The sequence below is a fragment of the Grammomys surdaster genome, unplaced genomic scaffold (genome assembly GCF_004785775.1).
Source record: "Grammomys surdaster isolate TR1022 unplaced genomic scaffold, NIH_TR_1.0 63, whole genome shotgun sequence".
Lineage (NCBI taxonomy): Eukaryota > Metazoa > Chordata > Mammalia > Rodentia > Muridae > Grammomys > Grammomys surdaster.
Genome location: NW_021604565.1, coordinates 503,624 through 521,006, shown reverse-complemented (window position 1 = coordinate 521,006; position 17,383 = coordinate 503,624). Strand labels below are relative to the sequence as shown.

The following is a 17,383-nucleotide window of genomic DNA, read 5'->3' as shown; positions in this document are numbered from 1 at the left end:
TCTCTCTCTCTCTCTCTCTCTCTCTCTCTCTCTCTCTCTCTCTCTCTTCTCCATTTCCTCCCTCCCTCCCTGTATGTGTATGACTTTATGTGTAAATATACTACTGTCTTTGGAAGTTTCTATAGTCATAGGTATGTGTAGTCTTTTATAAACACTTTTAATGTTATTTCTCCTTTTCAGTATCCTCCATCTATTCTGCCCTCCCACAATTCACCAAGGTTTAAAACTTCCTTTAACTGTTACTCTATTCTAGCATTTTTAAGTATCTATGTACACTCTAAATATCATTTCTTCATCAGATATAAAGCAAATTAAGGTTTTTTTTTTCAATTTTGTATGCTTCATTCTCATTGTTTTGATGGTTTTATTTAATGTACAAATGGTTTTGTTTGTTTTAAGATATTGGGTTTTTTTTTGAAAACTCCAATTAATCAACTGTAGGTCTTAATTTCTCTACTAGCAGAGTTCTGCAATATTCATAAAAGTTTTACCCTTGTCTACCAGAAGAATCCTTGCTTTGTCATCTAAAATACTCAGAATACCAAGTCTCATGTTGAACTTCTTGATTCATTTAGAATTCAGTTATCTGTAAGGTGAAAGATAAATATCTAATTTAATGCTTCTACATGTAAATTTCCAAAACCATTTATTAAAGATGCGATATTTTATTCATTGTGAGGTTTCTTTTTCCTTCATTGTCAAATATCATGTGGCTGTAGGGGTGTGAGCTTATATTTGAGCCCTTTAATCTATTTCTCTTATAAATACATCTGGTATATGTTAGTTATTTGGGGTTTCATGGGGCTTTTGCAGTACCATGCTGTTTTTATAGCCATTGCTCTGTAAAATATCATAAAATGGGAATTGCTGATGGTATCAGCAATGTTTTCACTGTTTAAAATTATTTTATCTAACTTGGTTATTTATTTTTCAAGACAAATTTCAACTTTTTATGTAATTTCTCCTAAAATTGTTTCAAAATTGTTTTTCTACATCCTTGTATCTTTCTGATTAATTTCTTTCTTCAGTGATCTAAAATTTTCTATGTACAGATGTTTTACTTCCTTAGTTAAATTTATTTCTAGAAGGTCTTGCAGTGATCATAAATGTAGTGGCCATAAATTCGTTAAGCATGTTTTTACAATATTTTTCTTTCTTGACTATTACAGATGGTTGTGCTGTATATCATAGTCTTGACGGACAAAGATGGTCCTTCTTTGAACTTTTTCATTTTTGTTAGGAAATCAGCTGTCATTCTGATATGGTAGAATTTCTTGAATAGATTACTTGGTGTTTCTCTTTTGCAGCTTTCAATATATCTTCTTCATTCTGTATACTTAGTGTCTTTATTATAAAATGTCGTAGGAAATTTAGGTTCAATAATGTCTATTTGGTGTGCAATGCCATTTGCACTTGAAGTCTTATCTTTTTTCCCTACATTTTGGGAAATTTTCTTTGATAATTACATTGAAACATTTTCTATGCTTTCCCATGGAGTTCTGCTTCTGTGGCCACAATTTATGAATTTCATCTGTTCATGGTGTTCCACAGATTTGTTTATTTCTCTTACTTTCTTTATTTAATTTCATGATTTCTCTTGTCTTCCTCAATTATTTTCGTGTATTTTTACTGTTTTGTGGAAAGGTGGCCTCTGCTGGTAACTCATTATAGGTTTTCTCACCCTCCTGAGACTACAGATTTTATTACATGAAGTGGTTAATGCTTCGGTTTGTGTGTGTCTCCCAGTGTATTGTCTATGGGAAGCAACAACAGCACAGAGGTAAGTATAGATAAACTATCTCCTAACTTTCAAGACAAATGAGTATTAATCACCATACTGATTTTGTTTTGAATATTACATACATCTCTGGGACCTCAAAGTTCTCTGGGTCTGCATCAGGAAGGAGAGATAGTTGACTCCAGAGTTTGACCCATCTAGTGTCTCCAAGAGTAAATGTACCAATTCCAGGAAATTTTCAGTTGATAAACTCATTTCTGGTCACACATTAAATACACACACACTCACACAGAGAGAGATAGAAAGTCAAAAATAGAGAGAAGTGGGAATGGTGGGAAGGAGACAGGGGGAGAGGGAATTGGAGAGGTAGAAGAAGAGGAGGGTTATAGAATGACTGAAAAAGGCTAAAGTGGTTGCCGCCGAATTCAAGTAGTTTAAAAAGACCCGAAAAACAAAATCCAGGGAGCTGATTGAGATGTAAAGAGTTTATCTGTTGGAAATGGTGACTCACTCAGAAGTTCTTTTATTGTTGAGAATAGTTTTTGCTATCCTGGGTTTCTTGTTATTCCAGATAAACTTGAGAACAGTCCTTCTTTATCTCTGTAAAGAATTGAGTTGCAGTTTTGATGGGGATAGCACTGAATCTGTAGACTGTTTTTCGTAAGATGGCCATTTTTACTATGTTAATGCTGCTGATCAATGAGCATTGGAGACCTTTCCATCTTAGGAAGTCTTCTTCAATTTATAACTTCAGAGACTTGAAGTTCTTGTTATATGAATCTTTCATTTGCTTGGTTAGCTTCAGAGCAATACATTTCATATTATTAGTGACTATTGTAAAGAGTGTCATTTGCCTAATTTCTTTCTCAGATCATTTATCCTTTGAGTAGAAGAAGGCTACTCATTTATTTGAGGTAATTTTATATCCAGCCACTTGCTCCATTTGTTTATCAGCTGTAGGAGTTCTTCTTTGGAATTCAGGGAGGCCACTAAAGTATACTTTCATATAATCTGCAATAGTGATATTTTGTCTTCTTCCTTTCCAATTTGTATCATTTGACTTCCTTTGCTATTCTAATTTCTCTGGCTAGAACTTCAAGTACTATATTGAATAGATAGGGAGAGAGTGGACATCCTTATCTTGTCCCTAATTTTAGTGGGATTGCTTCAAGATTCTCTCCATTAGCCATTGGCTTGTTGTACATTGTTTTTACTATGTTTTCATATGAACCTTGACTTTCTGATCTCTCTAATACTTTTAGCATGAAGGGATGTTATAGTTCATCAATGGATTTTTTAGCATGTAATGAGATGATCGTTTATTTGTTTTTTCTTTCATGTTGATTACATAGTAGATTATGTTGATGGATTTACATATTTGAAACCATCCCTGCATCTCTAGGGTGAAGGCTACTTGTTCATGGTGAATGTTTGTTTTGATATATTCTTGGATTCTGATTGCAAGAATTTTACTGAGTATTTTTGCATTAATATTCATGAGGAAAGTTGGTCTGAAGTAATCTTTCTTTGTTGATTGGTTTACCTTTTTGTGTGATATACGTATCAGTGTAACTATGAGTTCATAGGATGTATTCAGTATTGTTCATTCTGTTTCTATTTTAAATTATTTGAGAAGTACTGGTAGTAGATATTCTTTGAAGGTCTGATAGAATTCTGTACTAAAACTATTTGGTCCTGGTGATTCTTTTAGTTGGGATACTTTTAATTATTGCTTCTATTTCCTTACAGATTATGGGTATTATTTACATGGTTTATCTGATGCTGAATTAACTTTAATACGTAATATCTCTCTGAAAAAACATCCATTTCATCTAGAGTTTTCAGTTTTGTTGAGTATAGGCTTTTCTAATAAAATCTGAAGATTTTTAAAATTCATTTGGTTTCTTTTGTTATGCCTCAATTTTCATTTCTGATTTTGTTTATGTGGATACTGTCCTGGTGCCTTCTGGTTACTCTGGCTAAGGTTTTGTGTATTGTGTTGGTTTTCTCAAAGAACCAGCTCCTAGTTTTGTTGATTCTTTGTGTAGTTCTCTTTGTTTCTATCTGGTCGATTTCACCCTTAAGATTGATTATATTCTGCCATTTACTACTCTTAGTTGTATTTGATTCTTTTTGTTCTAGAGCTTTCAGATATGCTGATAATCTTATAGTGTATACACTTTCCAATTTCTTTTTGGAGGCACTCAGAGCTATGAGTTTTTCTCTTAGCACTGCTTTCATTGTGTTCCATAACATCGGGTATGATGTGGCTTCATTTGCATTAACTTCTAAAAAGTATGTAATTTCTTTCTTTATTTTTCCCTGACCAAGTTATCATTGAGTAAAGCATTGTCCAGCTTCTATGTGTATGTGGGCTTTCTGTTGTTTTTGTTCTTATTGAAGAGCAGACTTAATCCATGGTGATGTGATAGGATGCATGGGATTTTTTTCAATTCTCTTGTATTTGTTGATGACTGTTTTGTGATTGATTATATGGTCAATTTTGGAGAAGGTGCCATGAGATGCTGAGAAAAAGGTATATTCTTTTGTTTTAGTGTTCTCTAGATATCTCTTAAGTCCATTTGTTTTATAATTTCTGTTAATTTCACTGTATTTAGTTTGTTTAGTTAGTTAGGTAGGTAGGTAGGTAGTTTACTTAGTTTAGTTTGTTTCCATGATCTGTTCATTGGTGAGAGTGGGTTGTTAAAGTGTCCTACTATTATTGTGTGAGGTTCAATGTGTGCTTTGAGCTTCAATGTTTCTTTTAGAATTATGGGTATACTTGCATTTGGGGCATAGATGTTCAGAATTAAGAGTTCCTCTTGGTAGACTTTTTCTTTGATGAGTATGTAGTGTCTCACACCATCTTTTTTGATAACTTTTCTTTAAAAGACAATACCAACTTAGATAAGGACAAGCGAGTCATAAGAAGAGTCATAGTGACTTGTCCCCTGAACCTTCACCCAGCTGATACCCGGTTCTGATGATATCTGTATTCCCGCTGATCACCCACACTCCAGTGTCATTCCCTTCCCCACATCCTGCCTTTCTGTGTTTATAACCCCTGTGTGAATGAATTACGATTTGAGAAAAAATAAATTATTTTAAAAAAAAGACTATCTTATTGAATACTAGAATTGCTACTCCAGTTTGTTTCTTGGGTCCATGTGCTTGCATGCTGGAACCGGCTCCAGAAGGGATCCCATGAGAGTCTCTAGCTTGACTGAGGACAGGGTCCAAACAGCCACTGCCTCTGCAGCTGCCTCTGCCACTGACTCTGCGAGCTGTCTGGTCATGGATGGAGTGTGAGTGGGGAGTGTCCGCTGCTGCTTCTAACCGTGTCTCTGCAGCAGAGAAGGGAGAATCCTGAAGGCATTTCAAGGAGGGCTCACGTCTTCTGAAGTGTTACAGCTCTAGTGTTACAGCTCTTTGCTGAGCTGAGAGGTGCTGGCTAGCTAGCAAAGAGAGGAGCAGATCTCTTTCCCAGTGTTAACAGCTCTTGCTGAGCCAGTGAGGTGCCCCAGTGAGGCTCCAGCTAGCTAGTGAAGGGAGGGAGGGTCCACAACAGAAGCTCTCGTACAACAGGATAATTCTCACATACCTTTACTTCTGAGTTAGGCTAAATATATACAGTTTGGGGTGCATTAAGGTTTGGCAGTAGGTAACCCCTATTGTCTTGATCTGAGAGCTTGGGGATACCTCATCAATATGTGAGAGAGCCTGGGAAACTACTGCTACATGACCCATGGCCATAGACCTCTCTGTGGGAGGGGCTGTGGAGGGCTAAAGCTGAGAGAGCCAGGGGCCCAGGAACAAAGCTGAAAACCTTCCATCCCAGAGAGTTCTCCAGGATTCAAAGCTCATTCAACCAGGTGCCTGGCTGTCTCTCATAGCTCACCGTCCCACACTTGGAAATTTTTTTCCAGCCTTTTGCTTTGAGGTATTATCTGTCTTTGTCACTAAGGTGGGTTACTTGTATTCAGCTAAATGCTGGATCCTGTTTATGTATCCAGGTTGTTAGTCTATGTCTTTTTATTGGGGAATTATTAGGTGGGTTTCTTGTATTCAACTAAATGCTGGATCCGGTTTATGTATCCAGGTTGTTAGTCTATGTCATTTTGTTGGGGAATTACCATCCCACACTTGGAAATTTTTTTCCAGCCTTTTACTTTGAGGTATTATCTGTCTTTGTCACTAAGGTGGGTTTCTTGTATTCAGCTAAATGCTGGATCCTGTTTATGTATCCAGGTTGTTAGTCTATGTCTTTTTATTGGGGAATTAGGTCCATTGATGTTAGCAATTACTAAGGACCAATGATCACTGCTTCCTGTTATTTTTCTTGTTAGAAGTGTAATTATGATGTGTGCTTCTCTTCTTTGGGGTTTGTTGTAAAAATAGCTTCTTGCATTTTCTTGGGTATAATAACCCTCTTTGTGTTGGAATTTTTCTTCTATTATCCTCTGTAGGGCTAGACTGATGGAGAGACATTGTTTAACATTGGTTTTGTCATGAAATGTCTTGTTTTTCCCTCTATGGTATTTGAGAATTTTCTTAAGTATAGTAGGCTAGGCTGTCATTTTTGGTCTCTTGGGGTCAGTATAACATTTACCCAAGATAGTCTAGCTTTTAGAGTCTCTGTTGAGAAGTCTTCTGTAATTCTGACGGGTGTCCCTTTTATGTTACTAGACCTTTTAGCCTTTCTGCTTTCAATATTATTTCTTTGTTTTGTACATTTGGTGTTTTAATTTTTATGTGATGTGACAAATTTCTTTTCTTGTCTGACCTATTTGGGGTTTTTATAAAAGTAGTTTTTTGTCTTATCCTAGGTTCCTGGGTTATGTAGTCTTTGGGTTTGAGTTACCCAAAAAGTGTTGGGTGTAAGTTTTATCTAATGGAGTACATTTTAAGTAAAATAAGTTATTGGTATGGATTTCCCTCAATCTTTGTGCCACAATTCAACTGATAATTTTTGCACACAGGAAAAATTGCAGACCAATTTTTTTCATCTGAGTTGGAGTTCACATTTCTCTTTCCATTGTCTGAAAAGTTCATTCTCATATCAAAAATCATTAGATGTGGGCATTTTATAAAGGCACCAGCTTAACTGCTCCATGTACAATGAGTTCTATGAGTCTTTGCTGTGTGTTTGTGTAGAGCAACCTGTTGAGTTTTCAATAATCTGGGTTGTTTGATGTTTTCCATAGGATATCTTCAGCTAACACAAATTGGATACAACCCAGGACTGGAAGATTCATTTGGAAAAAAGAGATAGCCAGTGGAGGCTTCATCTCACTCATAATTTTGAGATTTTATTAGAATTGCTTTCATATACTTTTACATTTCCTCTCCACTATGTTTTCATAACCTTCAAATGTTCCTGAATTTTAGATGTCTCTTTCTAAAATTCCTCCCTCAACTACACCTATTCCTTTCACTATCTGATGCTCCTGATACCATCCCACTCTCTGCTCCCAGTCAACCTAAAAAAAACAAATCTTCTATTTCCACCATATCAGGGTAATATATGTGTCTACCAGCCTCTTCCTCTATATATAACCTCTATTAATCAACAGATTGTAACTTGCTTATCATTTATGTAATGGTTAATATACACATAAAACAAAATGCAAATTTATCCTTCCGGAACTCAATGATATCACCATATTATTGTTATCCATTCTTCTGTTGAAGGAAATATCAGATGTTTCCAATTTGGGACTAATTTGAAAAGAGGAGAAGTGAACATGGTTAAGCAAGTGTCCTTGTGATAGGATGTAGTGTCCTATCATGCCAAAAAGATGCATTACTGAACAGAACATCATTAACACAGTCCCTAAGATTAACAATCAGTAAGTGAGACCTCATGAAACTAAAAGGCTTCGGTAAGGTGATGGGCACCATCCTGTAGAGAAACTGGTAATTAAACAATGGGAAAAGTTTTTTTTCTAACTTTACATCCAGTTGAAGGATGATTTCCAAAATATATAAGGAACTGAAGATACATGGTACTAAAAAACAAAATAATCCAACTAAAAAGCATAATACAGATTTAAACATAATTCTCAATAGGAGAAACACATTTGGCAGAGAAAATTTAAAGAAGTGAGCTACATCATTAGGCCTTATGGACATGGAAATCAAAATTACTTTGAGATTAAATTTTACACTTGTCTGAATGGCAATGATTCAAGTGTATCTCATCTTGGTGAGGATGTACAAAAAGAAGAACACTTACCTATTGTCAGTAGGAGTAAAAACTTACACAGTCAAAGCTTAGAAAGAACTAGAAAGGATGAGCTGAGGGATTATGAGTAGCATTTGTTGATGATACTCTGCAGTGTGACAACCATGAACTGTGCAATGTGCTTGTGTTATGCCTTCATATTCATGGCTGAAGTAAAGATGCATTATTGAGCATAATTGAGCACTGTGATAAACACCTCAAGTTTGTTATGTGTTTGATTTTGAATTAACATTTGACATTGTATATTCAAAAATTTCTTATTGTTGCTAACTTCTCATAATCACCATGTTCAGCTAAGTGGACTCATATGTGATCATAACACACACTTCAAGAACCGGAGTTTTGGGAACACTGCCTGAATGGAAGAGGATATTAGAGGACACACTAGATAGTGTCATTTATAAATTTATTACATGAAACTTACAGAGTTAGATTCTGAAATAAGATTGGTGATTATGAATGAACAAAACAGTGTTCTAAACATTGTCACATCAGTCATTTTGTTCTACAATAAGTAACTGAAACAGAGTACATATGCATAGATTGTTGTGTTGAGGAAGCATTGAAGATAACTAAGCACTATTTTACATTCCTTAGACACACTGAATAAATGAGTACATGTGTAGGATATTTAAACCATCAATGCTTCTGTCTCAGTAAAAGGAAGATAATAGACAATCCTAAGTGGCAAAAATTATTACTTTATCAGAGACCTATTGGCACTATTTCCATGACATGGGATCTTGGAATCTTCACATGCTCAGTGTATAATTTTCTAATGTGTTTATTTCTTTTTCTTAGGAGAAATAAAAACGCCAATTGAAACAATTCCAAAAGCATTAATTTATGGTCTATCCTTTGTGACTGTGTTATACTTGCTGACTAATATATCATACTTGACAGTTTTGACACCCAAGGAAATCATCTCTTCAGGTATGATGAAGTAACTTTTAATAGAAAATAAATGTCCCTTTGTACTTTGGGAAAAAAACATGAGAGACTTTATCGCTCTGGTAGGCAGCATGAACCTGGGACACCTGGACCTAAAATTGAGGTGGACTAAAATCACATGTAATAGTGACCTTTGTACAAAACATCAGGCAATTTATACTCTGAAAATTAAGAAGAATCACATAAGTTAAGAAAACACAATCCAAAAACAATTCTGTTTGTTGAAGAAACTGAGGTCACAGGACTTTTATTTTTTGAGATTTTCCCACAACCACTCAGCACATTCATATGACACCATTGAACAATGTCCAACAGGAGTGAATTTTATGAGCTGCATATATGTTTGGTATATCTACAGTGATATAAAAATATGTTTTGGAATTTTCAAAGAATCTAAGAGAAACACAATCACATTAATCATCTGTTAAAAATAATCAATCACATTTTAACAACTAAATTATACAACAAGTAATACATGTTCTAAGTACCAAAACTAAAGCTACTAAAACTAAAATAAAGGAAAAAAAAGAAGATGAGGACATGAGTAAAGAAAAAGATGAGAATACACGTGAACAAGCAAAGGAAGAACACAAAGATAGATACTATGCATAGATGTTTCATCTTTCACAACACACCTACAACTTTACAAAAAATTTAGCTGTCCAAATAGGGAACAGCTTCTCAGTTTCTTAGATGCAGAAACTAGTGCTAAGAAGTTAGGTAAGGCTGTCATTTACATCTGTCCAGAACTGGACAGAGAAGTGAGTCACAGACAGTTCTCAGACTCATTCTGCACATTGTAGCACACTGTTACAGTCTAGTATGTTGTTAATGTGAGCAGTCATTTAGTGTATATGAGCAGCAATTTTGATGATTTGCTCTTCAAAAAAGAGTCATCTCAATCCCACTAGGAGTGTGGACCTTTCTTTGCTCATTGATCATCGTCTGGACTTTGTTTATGCAGATAAGTTGTCAGAAATACATAAAACCCTTCCTGAGAAGTAAATACACATTCTGGTTGGAACCAAACCTTCAGGGTTTTCTTCCATGAAAATATTCAGTAAAAGTCTATTCTACAAGAGGATCATTGATTTAAAACAGTATGTTAATCAAAGGGAAGGATACACATAGTTTTCCTTTAGGATAGTTTCATTCTCATATATATGGTTACAAAATGACAGAGACGCATAAGGAAGTTTTGGCAGGGAATGCCTATGTAAAGAAGACATTGGATTGGTGTATTTACAAGAATATCTGCAACACAGGGACTTCAAAGGAAGTTATATGAGGGAGGCATGGTGTTGCACAATTTTACAACTCATTCTCCTGTATATTAGCTGAATTTTCGACCATTTGTACTGGTATATCTCTATCATGCAATGCCAGTGCTCCACAAATAGGATGTCTTTTTTCTGAATTATCACTGACAAACAGGAAGATTTGGCTAACACATGAGATAGACACCGTAATAATCAGTAGAGCAAGAATTCATTTTTCTGCCACTGACTTGTCTTGAAGTTCACTTCTAATGTGCTTTATTGAATAAAAACAATCAAAAGGCACAACATATTCAAGAAGTAATAGACTCCTTCTGGAAAGAATTTGCCAAGTTACATTACAAAGTGTACCACTCCAGGAAAAAGCAGAATACTCTTCTAATTTAGGTCAAGTAAAACATAATGTTGACATTCTCTATTTTCATTTAACCTTTGTAGATTCTATTGGTGTCACTTGGATGAACAGAGTCTTTCCTTCCATACAATGGATAATTTCTTTGTTGATCTCAGCTTTCCTACTTGGCTCCACTTCTTGTGGAATAGTTTCAGCATCGAGAATATTCTACTCTGCAAGTCAAGGCGAACAATTTCCTTTAATCTACTCAATGCTAAATGACCATCACGCTCCAGTCATAGCTGTCATCCAGATTGTTATTTTATCTTCTGTTGCAGTAATATCTTCAAATATAATTTATTTACTGAAATATATTGGTATAGGAGCATGGTTTACAAATTTGTTACATATGATCGCATTGCTTAAGCTAAGGTACCAGAACCCTGATCTACCAAGACCTTATAAGGTAAGTCAACATGTAAATACTAGTGTTGAAGGTCACCTTGTTCAAGTTCTGTGATAGTCTTCTAACCAGTTGCAAACCCCATATGTGAAGCAGTTGCCATATGCTGTCCTTTCTAGTCTTTGTGATATGAGATTTTTATGGATTCCTTTTATTGTATGAGATGTAAAAACTTATACACTTCAGGGAAGAAAGATGTCACCATTATCTTCTTGAAACCAAATAGCAATACTAAGGAGAAAACAATAGCTTCCTTGTTCAAATGAACTCACTCACAACATAATAATAATACCTCAATAACATAGTAGAGGTAGATTCCTTTTCAGGCTTATTTCCTTTATTTATCCTTTATTAATTCAAATTTTAAGACTAATCTTAAATGATTTTCGTTTATATTTTGTTGGTAATGTGTAAGTCATATAAATGCAGCCAGTCTTCTTAACCACTGAGCCGTCTCTACAGCACCTAAATGCCATTTTAACATTTTAAAAAATCTGGGAAAAAAACAAATTAGTTATTATTTAGACAGTAACTTTCTGACAGTATGAAGTTACTGAAAGACTGGATACTAAGCAAAAGTGTTAACTGAAATAATGTGAACACCTATGCTAAGAATCTATTTGTTGTCAGGGATCTTAAAATGGATATATAGAAAATACCCATAGGGAAGAAAACAAAGTCTTCTGTGTAACAAAATAACTTATAAAACTGAGAGACAGTCCCTAAAAACACAAAAACTAAACATCTTCATATTATAATTCATTTAGGCACAATTGTTTTCACAAAGCTCAAGAAATAGACTTAGAAACATTGTCAGGTGACAACAAATGGAACAACAAATTGAGATGGAACCTCCATAAGAGACAGGGTACAGCACTTGCCATTGACTTTGAAAATTGCAGGTAAAACAAACAAGATATTCATTAAATTCAAGAATTAATGCCTAGTGAAAGAACTTCTATATCATGAAATGTCACTATTTGGATGGAGGAATGGTTTGATATATCACTGCTAAGAAGAAACCACTTAAATTCTTGTGTTAAATATACTGTTCTTTCATATATTAGTAGTAAATGTAAATAGAAAACAAAGAATGTGGGGCAAAACCACCAAATCCATCTTCTGTGACATCCTGGTATGTCAAAAGACAATAACAAATGTATTAACCATTTATGAGGCCATCTCTGAGTTAACTTTGAAACAGACAACAGCTAGAGGTCGAAAGTAAATTGGATGGAATCTAATTTGGTAATTGTTCAATTAAAAAATAAATTATAACAAATAGGTTGAAGCAATATTGACTTTCAGTATGTTTTGGAAAGAAAGGATATTCAAATAAGCTCATAGTCCACTAGTTCTTCTACTGAAAACTTCTGCTCAGGAAGGACCTTATCCTGAGTATCAAACTTAGAGACTCTTTTGTTGCCAGTAATTGATATGGCACTGTCTGTTAAACCTTCAGATGTTTCTTTGACAACAAAGCCCAAGAGAAATTACAGATCAAAATTTAAATCAAAGTTTTAAATCAAATTATTATGAAGGTGTTTCAACTATCCAGATGTTGATGTATTCCTAAAACAATCTCTTAAAAAAAACACCAAAAGTCATAAAATCATCATGGGAGCAATATAATCACAAAGAAAAAATAGAAATGAATCCATCATTACTAACATGGTTAACAAATAAACTCCTCATACAAATAGAAGAGAAAGAAGAAAACACAATAATCCAGACAACACAAAAAAACAAACAAAAAAACCAAAAGCAGCAAAAAACAAACACAACAACAAAACAAAACAAAATTTTAAGTTTTAAGCCATTCCTAATGTTAAATCAAGTGCAAATAGCCTCGAATCTCATAAAGAAAGGAAAAGACTAGCTTAATAGGTGAGAAATAATATCTAGCTGCATGGCATCATTAAAAACATATCCTATTAGCAAAATCACCTACAAATTAATAAATAGGTTCAAGATTTCTTACTGAGCAAAGGGAAGTTGAAATCTAGCTGGTGTTGACATAGGACTTCAAAATTCAAAAAAAAATGATTAGTAAAGCACTATAAATTATTGAAATGAACAATTCATCGGGAGTATATATGAATAGCAAACACTTAAATGATTGGCATTCTCAGTTTCATTTTAAAGTCAATAAACACTAATGAGCATGAAATAGAAATATCAGATAGTCCTGCTGTAATATTGCTGAATGACTTCCACATAGCACTCTAATCTTCATATAGTACATCCAAACTAATAATTAATGAAGGTAGCTTCAGAATTCCACTTAATATCGATGAATTATTCTTTTTTCTCAAAAGTATAATACTTTAGGTAACAATGCAAACCTTCATGAGTATATGTGTGCATGTATGTGTGCATGTGTGGGTGTCTAATACTAAAATGAAGTAGACAGTGGAACTTGTAGGAATACATAGAATTTGGTGAAGGGCAGGTCAGCTAAAACTAAAAGCCATCTGAGCAAAAAGTAAGTCAATGGATGCTTCCAAAAAACATACATATATGAAGGTAAAATAAATTAAACCAACAAATAACGGGGGAGAGAAAAGTCTAATTGGATATCACTTTTCACCAGATGAAGTTTAAGTACCAGAAATGGGTTACATCAAAATAAGTTGTAAAATGTGTGTAAATGTATAAAGGGGCTACATGGAAACTCCTAAACAACCTAGGCTATTTCCTGATCCCTATAGGCTGACAGTATGGCCCTATTGAAGACAACACCTTCACAACTCACTCAACAAAGAGATGTTGAGCTTTGGCCTACCTAGAGCCTTCATTCCTCTGGAGAATTCTTGGTATTGTAAGGAAAGCTTTAAGGTGCTGCTGATTTCTACCAACCTTTGACACCAATGCTTCTCAAACAACTCCATAAAGTCTAGAGAACAGAAATGCTAAAAACAGTTCTACAAAGCCAACATTACCATAACACTACAATAATAGCCCATAATAATAAGAATCCAATTAAAAATAGAAAAGTTATTAAAGAATTTTGTTAGTGAATATACATGCAGCAATTTGTAATATAATATTTCTAATCTAAATTTGAGAGTATATCAAGAAGATAAGACATATAAAATGTTGGTTTAAATACAGGAAATAATTGAGCATATTTAAATAAATGAAAGTAATATTAAACATAACTAGACTTAGGGTTTGAAATTACATTTATTTTTTCAATATTTGTTTATTCATATGCATATATAGGACATAAACATAGAAATGAGATCAGAACAGATGATATTGCCTAAAAGACAGATTTATAAAAATGAAAGATGATAATTAAACACACATTAGAAAGTCTAAGAGGGAACAATTTTCAAGAAGGGAATGGATAAACAAGAAGTGAAAGGGAATGTCATGGATTAGAATAAGAAAAAATAGAATTTTGTATGTATATGAAACACATGAGAGTAAACATCACTATACCTGATGTGTTTATAAAAAGAAAAGGAGAGGGAAGATATGGTCTATGGAGGTGTGGTGAGGTATGGGGAAGGAAGTACCTTAGCAGACACATGCCAAGGCATCCCTTGTCCCTGATGGAAGACAGTATAATACAAAATAGAGTTTATTAAGAATACAGGAAGGGAAATCATGAGGGTAGTAGAGGCAAAGAAAGACAGACAGAAAGAGGGCGGTTGAAGGGAATGGGGAGAAATGGGGGAAAAGAAGCAGAGAAAGAGCAAGAGAGCTAGAGAGGGGCAAGAGAGCCAGGAGAGTGCAAGCAGCCCCCTTTTTAGTGAGTCAGGCATATTTGGCTATAGCCAAGTAACTATAGGGTGGGACTTAGACAGAATGCTACCAATACCTACAATAGACCACTATGCTCTGCTAACTACAAATTAATAAAAGGAAACAAATTAAGAGAAAAACAAAGAGAGGAAGTGAAGGAAAGAGGGTGGGAGGGAAAGAGAAAAATGTAGACAATGTTTAAATATGTAGGTAGACCTCATAATTCAGTAAAAGATAGTAGTGATTAAAATTCTATGATGCTGTTATTTTATTTATGGCAATGGTGTCTACCTGGAACCATTGTTGCTAAGGTTTGAAAATAAAGTACTGGCTTTAGTGAATAAAGACTCAAGGTAATAGATAGACTAAAAATTCATGGACACTACAGGTTCATAATTAGCTTTACATTGAATTTTTTAAATAATACTTAATCTGCAATCAATTTATTTGTATAAGGTAATATCATGACTACCTACTTTAAACCATTTGAAGACATGCATGCACTCACTTCCTCTTTGTTCTGTAACATATATAATGTCCCTTGGGATAATAAGACCTTACCATGACATCAAAAAATCTTCATTTTCTTTTTCAGGTGTGGCTGCCATTTATATTTGGATCTATAGCTTCATCGCTTTTCCTCATTTTCACTCCAGTGATCCAGTCTCCCAGTATAGAGCATGTCTATCAAGTTGGGTTTCTTTTCTGTGGACTTCTGTGTTATTGGTTTCAAGCTAACCTTAATAGACATGCTGTTTGTTTTGACAAAATCACTTGCTACTGCCAATTACTTTTCAACGTCTCCCCATCTGAAGACCCAGAAAAATTAATTCCTTCTTCAAATCCTGACTAAAGAAGATTTGAAAAGAAAGAATCAAAGCTTTATAAAAACAAGTACAATTTTATTGCAATTTTGGTTTTAAGTATATATGCTTTTAATGCTTGTTCACATTATGCCCATCCCCAAAATAATTGTCACAAATTTTAGTTCCACCTCTTAAATGTCTTTATCCTATGAATAAAAGTAGAAATAAGATTAAAGGTTACAAACCCAAATTAATTAAAAAAATGTTGAAATTTTATTTCTCATTAAGATTGATGTAAGTGTCTACAGTGCTTTAGCATGTTGGCCAATGGACTTCGCTACACAGAAAAACTTAGAACTTTTAGGTAGAGTTGTCACATTTAACATATTTTAACTAAAAGGGAAAGTTTGTGTAATATGCTTCATATGCAAAACCTGATGGTACTCTATCCACAGAGCCAGAGTCAATGATTCATCTCTGGCTACTCTCCCTTGAAACTGATAGACTTCAAGAGTGATGACAAAGACCACACAACCTTCAATGATGAAAATGTGTTCTCATTGATTATTCAGAGAAAGTTACCCAGTCCTATATATACTGCTAAGTTGAAAAGGTTTATAATGCCCAGAATTCTGAATGAGTAAAGGTTTACTTTGTGACTTAACAAGTAATGATTCATGGCCTATTGCAATTTCTGAGGTATTTGCATATGCAAATTTAGGGAGACATAGCAATTATGATAACAAACAACTTTGAAGGAGACCACATAGCATCTGGTAATTACGTTTTTAAAAAAGTACACTGAGTTCCTGTCCTATGTGAATAAATTTAATGTAAAAAGCAAACTATTATTTAACATATAAGACTTACAAGAAAAAAAGCGGCATTTCTCTATTTTGATCAGTACACACACACACACATACATACACACATATATTATTAATGAGAACATGAAGCCAGTAACATGAAAGTCCCCTGCAAAACATGATGACCCTGTAGTTATCATCTACTCTGGATCCTTAATTGTCATGTAGAGTAGAAACAAACATTATTTATTCAAATGGCATCACACCTGAAAGAGAAAAGTAAAATTATTAGTACCTTTGTTCTCAAAGTTTTCTATGACAAACAAAAACATACTTTAATTGTTCTTAAAACATGGGCTTTTGTGTCACTGAGTCCAATGCTTAGCATCAGTAAAAATAATCCAATGAAGAATAAATTTGTGTTTTTACAAATTAAAACCCAGCACCCAAATGGTTCACATCACAATATTTGGAACCATATCAAAGTTGTTGTAGATTGAGCATGCAACGAGAAACAAGATGCATTCCATATTGTTCATATAAAGACAAGAAAAACTTGCTAGTACCTTGATTCACCTTATAAGGAGTAGGTAGATCTCTGTCCTTGTACCTCAAATTAATCAAAGCAATCATATTTAGTCCATTTAAGACAAAGTATGTCAATCCTATGTGTTTTTACCAAATAGATTAAAGTAAAGATTTTATTGCAGCATATGATATGATGACCAACAGAGTCAACTAGCCTGGAAAATTGGGGATCCAAATGACTAAACCACCAACCAAAGAGCAAGCAGAGACTGAGCCTACCTGCCCCCCCCCGACACACACATAGGTAGCAGATGTGCAGCTTGGTCCTCATACAGGTCCCCCAACAACTGGAGCTGGGGCTGTTCCTGAATCTGTTGCCTATCTGTGGATCCCATTCCCCTAGCTAGGCAGCTTTGGCCTTAGTGGGAGCAATACACCTATCTCCACAGTGACTTGATGTCAGGGAGGGATGATACTCTGGGT

The 17,383-nt window shown here is 34.5% G+C and overlaps 1 protein-coding gene across 1 annotated transcript in view; it reads left to right on the top strand.

Annotated features, from left to right (window-relative positions):
* Positions 1-15,613, top strand: part of LOC114619564 (solute carrier family 7 member 13-like) — a 24,309-nt gene extending 8,696 nt beyond the window's left edge. Inside the window, exons 2-4 of the mRNA XM_028765388.1 lie at positions 8,784-8,915; positions 10,649-11,010; positions 15,356-15,613. Coding sequence (XP_028621221.1) covers positions 8,784-8,915; positions 10,649-11,010; positions 15,356-15,613 — 752 coding nt within the window. The remainder of the gene's footprint in view (positions 1-8,783; positions 8,916-10,648; positions 11,011-15,355) is intronic.
* Positions 15,614-17,383: the final 1,770 nt, after the last annotated feature.